The 14,688-nt window shown below is 41.3% G+C and overlaps 2 protein-coding genes across 16 annotated transcripts in view; one reads left to right on the forward strand and one right to left on the reverse strand.

Moving 5' to 3' along the window:
- LOC143145037 (uncharacterized) lies at window positions 1-13,542 on the forward strand. The gene is made up of 2 exons (XM_076308041.1): window positions 1-239; window positions 8,739-13,542. Exon 2 carries the CDS (start codon window positions 8,741-8,743, stop codon window positions 12,623-12,625), a length of 3,885 nt encoding a protein of 1,294 aa, XP_076164156.1. The 5' UTR covers window positions 1-239; window positions 8,739-8,740; the 3' UTR covers window positions 12,626-13,542.
- Window positions 6,043-14,688, reverse strand: part of Dap160 (dynamin associated protein 160) — a 24,159-nt gene continuing 15,513 nt past the window's right edge. For 8 of the 15 annotated variants that reach the window (XM_076308032.1, XM_076308038.1, XM_076308037.1 and 5 more), the window contains 8 exons: window positions 14,401-14,574; window positions 14,132-14,302; window positions 12,069-13,875; window positions 11,511-11,990; window positions 10,944-11,413; window positions 8,819-10,871; window positions 7,687-8,696; window positions 6,043-7,598 (listed from right to left, as the gene is read on the reverse strand). In XM_076308032.1, coding sequence (XP_076164147.1) covers window positions 14,151-14,302; window positions 14,401-14,574 — 326 coding nt within the window. In that variant the 3' untranslated portion in view covers window positions 6,043-7,598; window positions 7,687-8,696; window positions 8,819-10,871; ... (2 more) ...; window positions 12,069-13,875; window positions 14,132-14,150. The remainder of the gene's footprint in view (window positions 7,599-7,686; window positions 8,697-8,818; window positions 10,872-10,943; window positions 11,414-11,510; window positions 11,991-12,068; window positions 13,876-14,131; window positions 14,303-14,400; window positions 14,575-14,688) is intronic. The other 7 variants (XM_076308036.1, XM_076308027.1, XM_076308026.1 and 4 more) reach the window with 7 other exon arrangements.

The following is a 14,688-nucleotide window of genomic DNA, read 5'->3' on the forward strand; positions in this document are numbered from 1 at the left end:
TACGGACTCTTCGCACGTTCAGTCGTCTTATTCGTCACGGTTCGATATTTATTTGTATTTTGTTTTCTTTTTTTTTCTTCTTCCCGTCGCGAACAAGGGAACCGAGAGTGCCCGAGGTCGTAGGTGAACCATAAGAGGTCGACGCGCATGGGGCTGTGAGCGACCCGGTGGAACCTCTTCGCGCCAGATCGTTTCTTCGACGAGTGGTGAACCAACCAGATCGTTTTCGTCGAGTCGAGGTAAAGTCTCCTACCCTTGCGACGATACTCGTCTCCACGAATTTCCTCGAGGTAGGGCGGCAAGAGCGCGAGTATTTCGACTTGAGCGTACTTACCAACCGAGCTGTAACGTCGACTTTTTTGTTTTCTTTTTGCTGGAAAAATTTGGAAAGTTTTGAACAATTTTCCGAACGTACTAAAGAACAGCGCTTCTTAACACTGGTGCGTTTCACGGGTCTTTTTCGACCCATCGCGTTCTACGTGTATTTTTCGACTTATCGCGTTCTACGGGTCTCTTTCGACTCGTCGTGTTCTCACAATATATTATTTAAAGCCGTTAGAATAGACGCAACTCGACGTTTCTATATTTTCGGATTCTTCTAGTATCTTCTTCTCGTTGTACAATCAAATTAAAAACACGGGTTCTGTATATTGGAGACGTTTTTTTTTACACAAAAGCTTTGAGCGTAAGTTGAATGGAGAAACGCAGTAGGGTTTAAATTTGTTTCGCTCGCGATCTTTCTTTTTTATATTCAATTATTAACTGGCCTTGGTTTGAGCAAATCTTGTAGATAATTTGAACTTCAAACTAGTGCGATTTATTATAATAATCGTTGGAGACGAATAGAGTGAGAAAACAAGATAAGAATTGTTACGTAACGGATAGAATATTTTGATATTTTCAAATAACAGAAACAAGAAGCTCTGTACTTGAACGCAAAAAAAATATAAACAAAGTATTTCCATTCTCGTATTGTTGGAAAATCAATTATTCTCAGGTAGGAGAACATTTAACGCTCTCGATGACCGATAGAAATTTTATCAATTCTAATTTTGTACATTTCTGTCGGTTCGTTGTGCAATATTTCGTTCCACGATTCAAATTCCGATATTTCCGTTACTCGACGAGTAACAAATGCAAAGTTTATCCGTTCGTTGAAAGATTTAGGGTATAGTCCTTGGGAACAGCGGATTGCGATGTACTCTTTTACGACTCGCGAGAGGAGGTCACGACTTGGATTGCTTTTTGAATGGAAAAAATATTGCGAATAACCGTACCGCGAGCGAGAAATTCGAGTTCCTCGGATTTTTTATTTAGGCCGTATTCGCGATCACTCGCGCGTACAATAAAAAAGATCAAAGTTTCCATTCAAAAAGTGTTGGTTCGGTGTTTCCACGGAATTCGAGGACACATCGATAAAGTTAGTTCCAACGAAGTCGGTCGTAGCTAGCGAAGTATTGGAAAATCTTGAAGAAGGAAGAAACTTCGAAGAGTACACCTGAATCATTTTCTTGTTAAAAATAGAAACTTTAGTCTCTTCCGAAGGCTCTCCTCTCGAGCTTTGATTTTCAAAGGATGGAGAACATTTCTTCGAAGACGAAAGAAAAACAACAGAGGAAAATATCGAATGATGCAAAAAGAACTATCTTCCTACGATCTCGAATTTTTCATAAGTGTGATGATACACCTGTGGACAGTACAGGTTCTATTTTTTCGAAGCTAACCGTGTAATCACGACGAACATCCTCCATCGTTTAGAATCGTTGAAAGAATCTTCAACGATAGAGACTCTTTGAGGTAATTACTTCTTCGCATAAATAAGAGGCTCGCAGAAATTAGCGGTTGCAAACATTCGATTTTAATTTAAGAAAGCGTAAGAATCACTTCATTGAACGTTTCGTCCCTTCGACGACGGAGACGTTGCAATAATTCATTCATTCGTAGAATTCTCGTTGAAATTAATCATTCTACCAATCGTTGGCAATCGTTTGGCTTCGATTAAAGAAAGTTGTCGAGGTTCCCCATATTTGTCCACCGGATCGACGTTGTTTCTCTTCGTTAAACAGACCTTGGATAGTTCAACGCAGAGTCGAGATTCTACGAACAATTTGTTCCGATCGAGATCGCGTCGTATTCGATTCGATCGAGAGATAACATCGGGGCGACGAAACGCTTTCGTCGCGGATGTCTCTCGGGCGGTGGACAATTAGAATATTCTGCAATCAGTTGTACCGTTATAATTAGGACGAGTTTACGCCGCGTTGAAACTCTCAAACCGTTCTACGGAAGAGCGTAAAAACGAGCGCGATAAGCGACGCGTTCGAGCGCGTTAAAAATTGAATCTCGAACCGGTTACCTGCTCTAATTTGCATCGACAACCGAGAATCGCTCAATTGAACAAGAATCGCGCGATAACGTGGCATCGATGGATCAAAAACCAAAAAAGTATCGTAATCCGGGCTTTTGGTAGATCGTTGGAGTTGTTTCGTTCGTTTTATATATTTATTAACGGAACCGTATGTTTTTCTTGCACGCAGAGTGCGTTTTGGGAGGTCGTTGCAGTTACTTATCTCGCTTTATATTTTTTCTTTAACGAATCTGTACGTTTTCATCGCATATAAACTGCGTTTTGGAAGATCGTTGCGGATACTTATTTCGTTTCGTTAAAAAAAAAAAAAGAAAACAATTGAATCGTATGTTTCCATTTTTTTTTAAAACAGACCCGAATGTTTTTATCGCACGTACAGTGTGTTTTGGAAGATCGTTGCGGTTACTTATTTCGTTTCGTTAAAAAAAAAAAAAGAAAACAATTGAATCGTATGTTTCCATTTTTTTTTAAAACAGACCCGAATGTTTTTATCGCACGTACAGTGCATTTTGGAAGATCGTTGCGGTTACTTATTTCGTTTCGTTAAAAAAAAAAAAAAAAAGAAAACAATTGAATCGTATGTTTCCATTTTTTTTTAAAACACACCCGCATGTTTTTATCGCGTATACAGTGCGTTCAGAGTCGAGTGAGTATACACTGGAAACCGGTAAAAAGAAATGCAATGTAAACGTACACGTTTGTACAATAATTTGTACCAGTTTCGATGCACAGACGTTTTCGAGTATCGAGGTGAATTTATTACGAACCGTGGTCAAAATTTGTATCGCGGGTCCTTTGGACCCATTCAACAAAGCGAACCCTGTATTTCCATAATTAAAAGGATCGCTCCGAGAAACGAGAGCACGGTTCAGTGGAAGTGTACACAGTCAATTAGTTCTCGAGCCATTAGCAGTACAAAAGAGTCGCTGGTACAAAAGCGTAACGCGGAGAGATTTCTTATTACTCGCGGAGACCTCGATGCTTCGTTCCTTTAAACGGAACCATATGTTCCCATTGTGTAACGCGTATTACGTGCCCCGAGATACATTTAACGAGGTAAACAAAGTTCACTTTTGATCGAGCATCTACCGGATGGAACTATTAGCGTCGACGCGGAATCGTCGGGTGCAACTTTTTCAACTTGTCGCGAGAAACGTACCGTATATGGCTCGTGGAGTCTTCGTCTTCGATCCTGGTGAGTTCCTCGGGTCTCTCTCGACCCACCAGCTCCCCACAGTACAACGTTTCTCCGTAACGAAAGCCATTGCGGTAAACGCAACTAGATATTCCCTGAATTTTCTCGATTCTTCCATTACAAAGTTGAAAAGACCAGTTCTATAAGTTCCGGATATTTTTAACCCAAAGACTTCGAGTGTATGTTCGAACGTAAGTTAATTCAAAGATTGAATACTCGATGCATTTTGAATGTTTTGGTTTTAGTTCCTTCAGAGCATTGTAAAATTGAAAAAGTGAGTTCTATACATTCGGTGCATTTTTAACCCAAAGACTTCGAGTGTATGTTCGAACGTAAGTTAATTCAAAGATTGAATACTCGATGCATTTTGAATGTTTTGGTTTTAGTTCCTTCAGAGCATTGTAAAATTGAAAAAGTGAGTTCTATACATTCGGTGCATTGTTAACCCAAAGACTTCGAGTGTATGTTCGAACGTAAGTTAATTCAAAGATTGAATACCCGATGCATTTTGAATGTTTTGGTTTCAGTTCCTTCGCAGCATTGTAAAATTGAAAAAATTGAGTTCCATACATTCGGTAGATTTTTAACTCGAAGATGTACACACTTGAACGCAAGAATCCTCAAAGGTTCAATGATCGGTTGCTGATTTTGGATGTTTTAGTTTCAGTCCCCTTGTTGTATTATCTGTAAAGTTAACGACACGAGTTTCGTACATTCTGGACATTTCCAAGCCAAAGGCCGTAGGTAATTGCGAACATTTATAATATTAAGAACCGTGAAAAGTTAAACGATTTGTCAGAGGTCAGAGGCTACAGTCGAACGTAAGAAACCTCGACGGTTGAACGATCGATCGGAGGTGCAATTTGAATGTTTCTTTCGATCGGTAATGAAAAAAGGAGGTCGAGAGAAGGAATCTCCGTGCGGTCGAAGATTCTTTCCGTGACGTTGGTCACGGAAAAGCGGATGATTCATGACCCTGTACCCGAAACGGTTCTCGAGGATGAAACCCCCTCGAAACCAACGACGAAAAGTAGGTCGTCCCGATCAGCCTGTACAACACGAGACGTTTCTGTTTCGTGTACCACTCACCGAGTTAGGAAACATCGACGGCGGTCACGGTCACGAACACACCACTTACAATTAGCCACGAATATTATGGTCAGAGACGCGCGCGAGACCTTGGGCGGTTTCAAAGAGGCCTGCGAGAGACGAGAGTCGTTGGCTCGGGTCGTTGGACGTGTCCCTCATCCTGTCCATCCGTGTAAATAACTGGTTCGTTTACCTCTCCCGTGCTTTTGATTCTCGTCCTCGACCCACCCGCAATTCGGTCTCTTGGGTCACTGATTCCGCAAGGTGAGCCATTCAAACCTATCGTTTGAATTTATTTGTAAATCGTTCGTCGTGTAAAATAATCGCTCGAAACGAATGTTTCGCTCGGTATCGAGATAAGCGTACAACGTGCGATTACTTCTTTTTTCACATATTACAGAGATACGAAGGTTACTTTAATCTTTTTAATCGTAACGCGTAACGTTAAACCACACTGCTCGAAAGGGTACCGAATAGCGAGTAAAGAACGATTAAGGTAAACTGGGTGAAAGATTAACAATTAACGAGATATTCTTTAGCGAGAGACGATGGAACTTGCACGAAAAATACTTACAATGCTTGCGTCAACACGAGTTCATCTAGATGAAAAAACGAAATAGCAAAAAATTATTACATTGTACGATCCTCTCGATACGGAACAACTTTCGTTTGAAACGTTCACGACAAATAATTAACGGATAAATTTAACCGAGACGGTTAATCGATTCATTCTGTACAACGCTCTTCCATGGAGGAGTCTTCTAATCGGATCTTTGTCGAATTAACGAAATTCTAAAGACAACGATACGCGTAAATGTTTTCGAATCTTATCGACACTTTGGATGTGTTCTCTTTAATTGTCAAAGTGAACAATCGTTGATTCAACGGTACTCTTAGATACTTATTGAACGTTAATCGTAGCAAATTAGATACGGTGTAACGTTTAACTCGTTACGTTACATTGATGTTTAACGCAAGAAAAGGGTAGTAAAAGTGATGCCATTAATATCCTTCTTGGAAGTAGAAATAATGTAGTTGAACATTTTAATTCTTGTGGGCTTAATTGGGAGTAATTCAATGATATTTTTAGCTAATTGGAAACGTAATTTATTTACTCCAAATAAAGTAGATAACTCTCTTAAGACGAACAAGTGGAGTAATAAAGAATGTTGTACAAGATTACTCTGCAACTTGTTTATCATACACTTAGAAAAGACTCAAACTTTCCATTGTATTCTATGGGGTACACAGTTCTACTAATAAACAAAATTTTCTAAAGCGAAAAACACACGCAATGTGTTTACCGAACATTTACACATTCTTAGAAACATACTTTCACATTTTAGAAAAATTACTATCTCTTCTAGCGTATTAACATAGAGAAGTCGTATCACGGATACATTATTTATTTTACAAGTATCATATTGTAAATAGCCTGTAGATATTTAGACTGTATTCTTTTACAAGTTATTTTTTCCATCATTGGTACAAGTGTCGGTTAATAGACGCTAATTCGATAACGGAGGGATACAATTCTCGATAAATAGGTCTCGTTTCAATGGTAAACTAATAAAAAGTCGTCTATCGAAATTTGTGTCTATCGAGTTATAAAACGTAGTCAGAATCGAAGACAAGGTGCTCGAAACTGTGTCCAAAATTAGAATAAAGAGCGATTCGAATAACAGAGTCAAAAATTGAAGAACGGAGAGACGAAGGTTGCGAACAAGAAAGTAGAACTGTTTTACATTTTAGAATTGCTACTATGAGAAGATCTAGTTCAACTCGAGCCGAATTCTCGTTATCCAATACTCCGCGATATAGTACTTTATCAACGTCGAAACAACGTTGCTCACGTTGGAAACGTGTCGGTGAAACTCTTCCTCTTGTGACAAGGCGGAATTTCCTCATGGACATTCGTCTCGTCTCGTCTCCGTTCGTGACAACGAAAGCTCGCTCGAAAGTGCGAGTAACGAAATGCTAATGCCAAATACAGCGATCGAGATTGCGGCACAACCTCGACAAAAGCTACTGGAATGCCATAAGGGAGCCGCCGATGGAGACGAGAGGGAACGAGCGGAAGCGGGAGAGAACGAGAAACCCGTTACGCGTTGGAACGCGATTCCGCTTGATGAAAGATGTAGCAGCTTGTCCCTGTTTATCATTCCATTGTGGAGATGGTTCTCCACGGTCAGGGGATCCGTTAATTACGGCCAGGGACTGAACGTGTTACCGGCCAAGCGATTACAACGTCGGACAACGAACGATGGTTGTGCACGATAGGACGACGATTTCATTTTTACACGCAATCGAAGCGGCGAATTTTCATTGCTAATTAGATAATTTGCATTGTTACGCGTCCACGCGTTCTTGACACGAATGCAATTTCCTTTTTCAGACGGAAGAAACGAAATTTCTCTGGTACACCTGCTTCCAGTCTGCTTCGTGTCTTCTCTCGAAAGTACCAATTTTATCGGAAGGTGTCGATGTTTCTGAAATCAATGATCAAGTTAGACACACGTGTCCATAATGAACGAGAAATATTCTAACGTGGTATTTAATGCATACGAAACGCTTGAAGTTTAAACGACCTCGTCAAAATTGAATAAATTTACCACTGGCGTCCTTGGATCCTTGGATAAAATTACAATACCGATAAGATAGAATCTTTCTCGCCAGAGCGTCCACGTGAAAGTTTCCGAATCCGAGAAAAAAGAATATAATAAAGAATACTTTTGCAATGTACCGGTAACGCTAAGGTTGTTATAAAGTTAGCTCGAAGCGAAACTCGGAAATCTTCTTCGAAGGAAAAACGCAAATTACACTCCGAAGTTTCTTTTTTACTTAGAAACAGGAAGACGGTGATTTAATTTCATCCATGGAGTTGGAGAATAATGCTGGTTGCAATGCTGGCCAAAGTGTTCTGCTTTTTACCGGCAACCAGGAAGTCTGGAATACAATATCCTCGATAAGAATACAGTCGGTGAAAGTTTTAAGAATGTAATTCGGAGCAAAGAATAGAAGTTGAAATACCTACCAATATACGGTAGTTGGTAGATTATAATTCAATTGCAGTACATTCTTGTTATTCCAGTTCCAATTCTGGCACACTACTCCAGGGCTCGAATTCGCTTGTGATAGTTTCGTCCGACCGCTCCGATGCAGATTACACGCGAGAACCGCTTTGACGCGTTTACAGTAACTCCGCCGGTGGTACAACGCGACAAATCGGGTGGGCGTACCGTGAAACCGTACACGTATCCCGCATGCACGTTCGTGACCATGTCAGGATACATTAAATGTAGGACACAAGGGACGGTACACCTTTCCGGCCCCTTTACTCTACCGTATCGATAAACTCGTAGCCCAGAAAAAAAAGGAGCAGAGTACGTGAACAGTTTCAGGCTCGCATGCATTCGTACATTATAATAAAAATCACAATGGATAAGAGATCGCATTGCAAATTAATGATACATTGATAAACTTGTAGCCCAGAAAAAAGAAGATCGTTCCGAACAGTTTTGAATTACCAAAAATCGATACATACGACAATAAAAATCACGATTGCTTAACATTCTGCAATTAATAAATTGATCAAATATAATACCCGATTACTAGACTACCGTTGTCGATACAACGAGAATGAAATTACTTAGGACTCGGTAGATCATTTTCTTTCAAGGTCACCCGCGTTGCTCTAAATAAAACCATACGTTTTTCTTCGTGCACTGGTATGATCGGTATTCGACAATCAACGTGTACTTTAAACGATCTTGAGCATCGAAATTTATGTTTGCCTCGGTGTAAAGAGATTTTGGGAAGAAAGATTCAAATTTATCGACTTAATTTGTCAACGTTACGAAACGTGACACCGCGTTGTGCGAAATAACCACTGCGTAAACAAAAATATGTATAGTTCCGTTTGAAAATTCAGGTGAAAAAGAAAAAGAAATGATTTTCAACTAAATAGTCCGTCTATACACGCTAGTCCGAATTTTCTTCTCGGTATCTCTGTTCTCTCAGTAATGGCAATTGTTTCATCCTGCGCTGCAAGTAATATATTTTATCGTTAATGTAAAACGCTTTTAGGTATGGCGAGAATGACGCGACTCGGTCCATGGACAGTCGTGGTCGTCCTGGCCTGTGTGGCGGGTACATCGTCGGAGTACCTGATGGGGGGACACATGGACAACAGTCCACCGAAGTCTCTGCTGGAAGAGATCGAATCTTCTCCGGCTTTGGCAAGGACGGCGCAGCTGGATGACCTTGACCTGGATCTCGACGCAGAGGAGAGCACCGTTGCCCTTTCGACATCGAACGAAGAGGAAGCGTTGCGTTATCACCTTCCGTATCCTTTCGCCTTCAACGGCGGCAGACCGTTTTCCTTGGAGAAGGACCCGATCACCGGGAAGATCGACTTCGAGAAAGCGCCACCTGTGAAAGCACTCAACTATACTAGTCGTTACCAAGAGCACACGAACAACGACGAACGGATCGTCGATAAAGAAGCCGCCAAGGAGAGTACCCCCAACGCGAAGAAAATCGAGAACAAAGAAACCGTGGATGTCAGTCCTAACGAGATCAATCCGTACTCGCCCAATTTCCACGACTTCCTTAATCTTCCTGTTCAATACTCGTCCGACAAATACGGCAACGACAAATACCCGTTGATATCCAGTTCCTACGCGAACACGAAGGTTCAGAGTGGCTCGAACAGCTACAGTACCTACAACCACAAACCGTATCACGGTGAAACTGTTATCTATTATCCTACCAGAAAACCGTACGTACCCAAGGCAACTTCACCAACGATGACAACGTCCCTGAAAACGACACCGTCGTCTACGCCCACCACCACCGGCATTACTACGACTCCAAGGACTACGACAACCACGATGACGACCATCACCACCACCACAACTTCTCTATCGTCGACTACTCCTCCTCCTTTCACGAAACCGCCCGTTATAACGACGTGGAAGCCTCGTATCACCACACCGAAGCGATACATCGATCCTTTAGACGATTACGAAGATATTCTTCCGATAGAGAAGCTTCAAGCTTCTATATACGACAGCAACCACCATGGTCCAAACAATATAGTACACAATCGAGATCCCCAGATGAAGCCACCTGCGAAACAGGACGAATACATGGAGAATTACGAGGACTACGAGATTAGCGAAGGAGAAGATACGAAGGATTACGTCTCGGTAAAGGAGTCCACCAATGAGATCGTTAAAACCAGCACGTTACCCACCACGTTGTCTACCGTTCAGAATACAACGACGACCACTACAACTCCGGAGACTACTACTCCTACGATCACAAGTACATCAACGCCATCGTCATCGATGATACCTTCATCCGGTGTTTTCACGCCTTCTTCGATGTCCCAAGAAAGCACGTTCCAAACCAATCCATTGACGTTCCAACCTCTACCGCAGCGGCCAGTGACTTCGATGCCCTTGGATAACGATCCTCGAGTTCCATCGGCTTTCGAGAACGACAACAGAAGACACGGTATCGCGGACAATGTTATCATGAACCAAGGTTATCGACCGAATCCAATTGTCAATCAGAGACCAAGTGGATTGGGGGGGGGAATCCTGGTGGAGAGTACCAGCAACATCGTGATACCACCTGATCAGGATACAGTGTCCTTTGTACTTGGTAACAGACAAAACGTCGAAGGTGGATACTACTCGTTAGGCACAGCCATTGGGGAGAATCTTTACGGCGGTTCGACCGGAATCGATGCGTCCTTCAGGCCTCTGTACGGTGTGCCACCCGACAAAGGTAACCCGCAGGACCATCGTGGAACCATCGCATTGCCCTCGGTATCCGTAATGGACAACAATCCCATGTACGCTGCTCAGACGTGGAGGCAGCCAAATCCCCCTACCACTCAAAAATTGGCCAACGAAATAGAACCTTCCAGAACTCAGAGCTCGTTTGTGATGGGTACCGTGCTCCTGGAGCAGTCGGACGACAAAAAAGACGACAAAGACGTCAATTATGTGGTGTTCCCCAAGGACGAGCCCAAGCAGCCCATCGAGGAGCACATCGTCGTCGTGAACGAGGCTGACGGGTCTGTCCACGAGATCCCACCTTCTTCCACAACAATCAAACCCGTGAGGGTAGATCCGTCGGTGTCGAACGAGGAACATCTTCCGCAGCTCTCTGAGAATCTGACACCGCCCGCGGAACGACCAAGACCACCTGCACAATTTTACTATCATTATCATCACGGTGGTACAACAAGACCCGATCATTCAAGACCGCAAAGATTACCTCTACCGCCACGTGGAAAACAACCATTGCCACCATCTCTTCCACCTCCACCTTCGGACCTAGGGATTAGAAGGAGGCCTTATTCCCCAGACTCCAACCTGCCGAACATTCTACCACAATTTCGACCGAACGCCAAGACGTCTCACGGACACCGTGGCTCGGAGACGATCGGTACAATTCCAGCCGGTCAAGCTTATCCTGCGAGGATCAGGCAACCTGTACAGTCTCATCCGCCCACCAGGAGACCCCTGCCTCCACCACCGTCTTATCTTCAGAGATTGAATCCTCCACCACCGCCGATTCACGCGCTCAGGGTCCCAACAGTATCCTCCGTGAAATCCGAGAACGTTGTGCCTCCCAGGGACTTGGAACCAACGGTAAAGAGATTTCGCCTTCCATCGATACCAGCGACATCCAGAGGCGAGGACGACGTTCAATTGGCACAACGATTGTCTGGACAGAAACTGCGCCTGGAAGAGGAAGAGAGATCGGATCGTTACTCCGAGGAGCCACCGCAAGTGCCACCCAGACCACCCTTGTACCCTAAACGAAGAACGGCCGACTTACCGCACGTAGCGACCCTCCAGATGATTCAACAGCACGGCGAGTTCGACGAAGACATCACAGAGCCGAGTTTACCGTCCATGAACGCGAACGAGGAATTAGAAAGAATAGTGACCGATCAAGAGGCCGATAGACGAAAGTTCGACAACCGGGAGACCATGGCTGAGCCACCGGTTTACGTGGTCTATCCTGTAAACACCGCGGTGAATATACACCCGGACGATTCTAGGGAGAAAGACGAGAGCGTGATAGTTGGTACACGTGGCCCTCATAGACCACTTCCACCGGAGACGCTTCTCCAAGACAACGAGGATCCGGACATGGAGGAGGAGCAGAGTTCGCCTATTCACAATATATTTAGTGGACGACCTGTTGCTTCGGATTTCCCGTATCCATTGGAACGCCCTGATCCTTCGATTCTTGCTAATGGGATGAGAGAGACCCCATTATTGGTGCCCAGCGATCAACATCAAGAGGAGGAGCCTGTGAAAGAGAGTAACGATGAGAAAGAGGAGAAGGATTCCAGCGTGAACGTGATACCTTATCTACAGGATTTCGTACCTTTTCCGGCGAGGAAGAACGAAGTCATCTCAGCGACGCTACATCGGTTGCCATCTCTTCCATCGTCCACACCTATCGCCTATGTTTACACACCGACCGCCCAGGCGTCTCATCGTCTGGATACAGATGTACGCGACGAGGAGAGTTCTAAACCTGATGGTAACGAGCAGAAGCCCGTCTTGTTACCGTCACAACAACCGTCTAGTTCTTCTAGTTCGGCACCCTCGCCACAGAATTTTATGGCGCCGTTTGTAGCCAGCGTCAGTGCTGAGGCACCATCTAAAAACGGCTGGAGCGTTGTCGTTGTAGAACCTACTATTAATAGAAAGTCGGACGATGATCGCGAGTCATCCGAGAACACTTCTGATGCTGGAGAATCACAAACAGAGAAAAACGAGTTCGACGCTGAAAATTTCAAGCCGCAATTGTTCGGTGGGTTCAAACCAATTTATGAATTTCCTACGGAAGACGTAGACAGGCTAGAACGTAGAGAATCCGTTGATGAGGAAACGGAAGTAGCTACGCATCATCATGACTCCTCCGATCCAGCTGTTTGATGAAGGAATAGATTTATCATGTAGAAAATACGATATTTAAATGCGGATAATCTTGGTTTCGAGTATTTCGTTGAACGTTGTCACACTCCTATTGGCATTACCGTCCTTCTGCACATAAAAGAAGATTAGGATCGACTTCTATAAATATCTTGAAGTATATGGTTTTGAATTAAGATACACGATATTTATAGAGTAGTGCTAACTGGAATATCCTCGTGAAGGGAGAACTAAATATCTCGAAACTTGAAGTATTGGTGACTGGGAAGATTTGTTGTCTTCGTAGGGGATTGAAGTTAACTATACAAGTCTGAATATTTATACAATTTTTTGATAAATCTCATTCGTTGAACTTGAAGCGAAGAATTAAATGCGACCGAGTGCAAGCGATATGCTTAGATTAAATATTAAATTGATAAAAATGCAATAATAATAAATCTATTTGTACTCGTTGGTAGAACAATATTTTATACGCAATTTTGAATAATTAAACGACACCTAAGTAAGGACATTTTCAAAGAATGTATTATTAGATGTGCTTGCACCACTTTGCATGTAATTCTGTTAAATGTAATCAGAAATGCTGTAAACGTCTGAAACAATCATCACACCAATAAATCGTTATATTTATATTAATTTATCTATTTTATTGATAGGTTACATCATAATTTATAAAATTTCATCGATAGAATACACGTCATACTTTGTACATGTAAATTCGAATTTATGTTACGCATTTTCTCGCACGAGTCAGCGTGAATAATGTACATTATACTATTTATTTTATTATAGAATTATTAACGTATTTGAGAGTATGATTTACGTTAATAATTGCACTTACATGATAAGTATCCATGCAATAAATCGTTTTTAAATTATTTGTTCTATCCCTGTTTTATTCGCATTAATGCCCTTTTAAATGCTGCACATTTTGTACAATATATTTAATACAAAAAATAAATGCTTTCTTGTTACATACTACAAATGTTATAATAACAACGAATGTTATAATAACAATATATAAGTCTTTAAAATAACAAATATCGCATTTTTATATGTATATCATTTAAATTATTTGTTCATTTATTACATAATACTGTAATTCAATAAGAATTTAAATAATAATTAACTCTAAGAAAGAATTAAAAATAATTGTAACTCATTGAATTTTATATGATATGTAAGACATCAGAAATAAACAAAACTATTTCTATTTTATAAATTAATCCTTAAAACTGCATTGGATACAAGTCCTGTATAATAAACAAAAGTATCAAATAATATCTATTCATCAAAGTTTGTAAAGTATAATAAATACTCTTATGTAAAAAATCGTCTTTTTATGTCTTTATCAATTACTACTAATAAAATATTTAAGACCATTTAATTTCGTTAAGGCAAGAACTTGTTTTTTTATACTGAACATGAAAATATACATTAGGGATTGGAAAAATCCTATTGGCAGTAAAAACTTTACAACCATGACTTGTAACAGTCATAGCTAGTTACCTGTAAACGTAATACCATTTTATCGATTACCAAACAGTCGTAGATCCAACTTTAATACAACCGTGCCATTTTCAACTTCATGTAATCGAATACGTTTTTGGATAGGTCCACACGAATCTCTACTGTCTCTCATTATGTCAGCAACCCTTATTTCTGCTCGTCCAAGAAATTCTATGAATAATGTTTATCAAAATTACAATCATTTTGTTATTCTTTGGTGTATATTTTTCACAACTATATTTGTGGTAAAATTATGAAATTAACATTACCATCAGGGCTATAATAGCCTTTATCAAACACCGTAATACACAAAGTATCTTCGAGTAAATCCTTTACTTGAAATTGCATAGATGCATCCCACAAAGGACAATCGGTTCCTGATACAACACCTGTTCTCTCTTCTTGCGAACCCATACTTACTTTACAGAATGTATTACATTTTCCTACAAACATTATTCGTTTCATTGTTTCTCGTTATACTTATTATATAATATTATATAGTAAGAAACAAAATTAATATTATTATGTAGAATGCATTACTTGTGCTTGCTGTTAAT

Source organism: Ptiloglossa arizonensis, chromosome 3 (genome assembly GCF_051014685.1).
Source record: "Ptiloglossa arizonensis isolate GNS036 chromosome 3, iyPtiAriz1_principal, whole genome shotgun sequence".
In the NCBI taxonomy this organism is placed as follows: domain Eukaryota; kingdom Metazoa; phylum Arthropoda; class Insecta; order Hymenoptera; family Colletidae; genus Ptiloglossa; species Ptiloglossa arizonensis.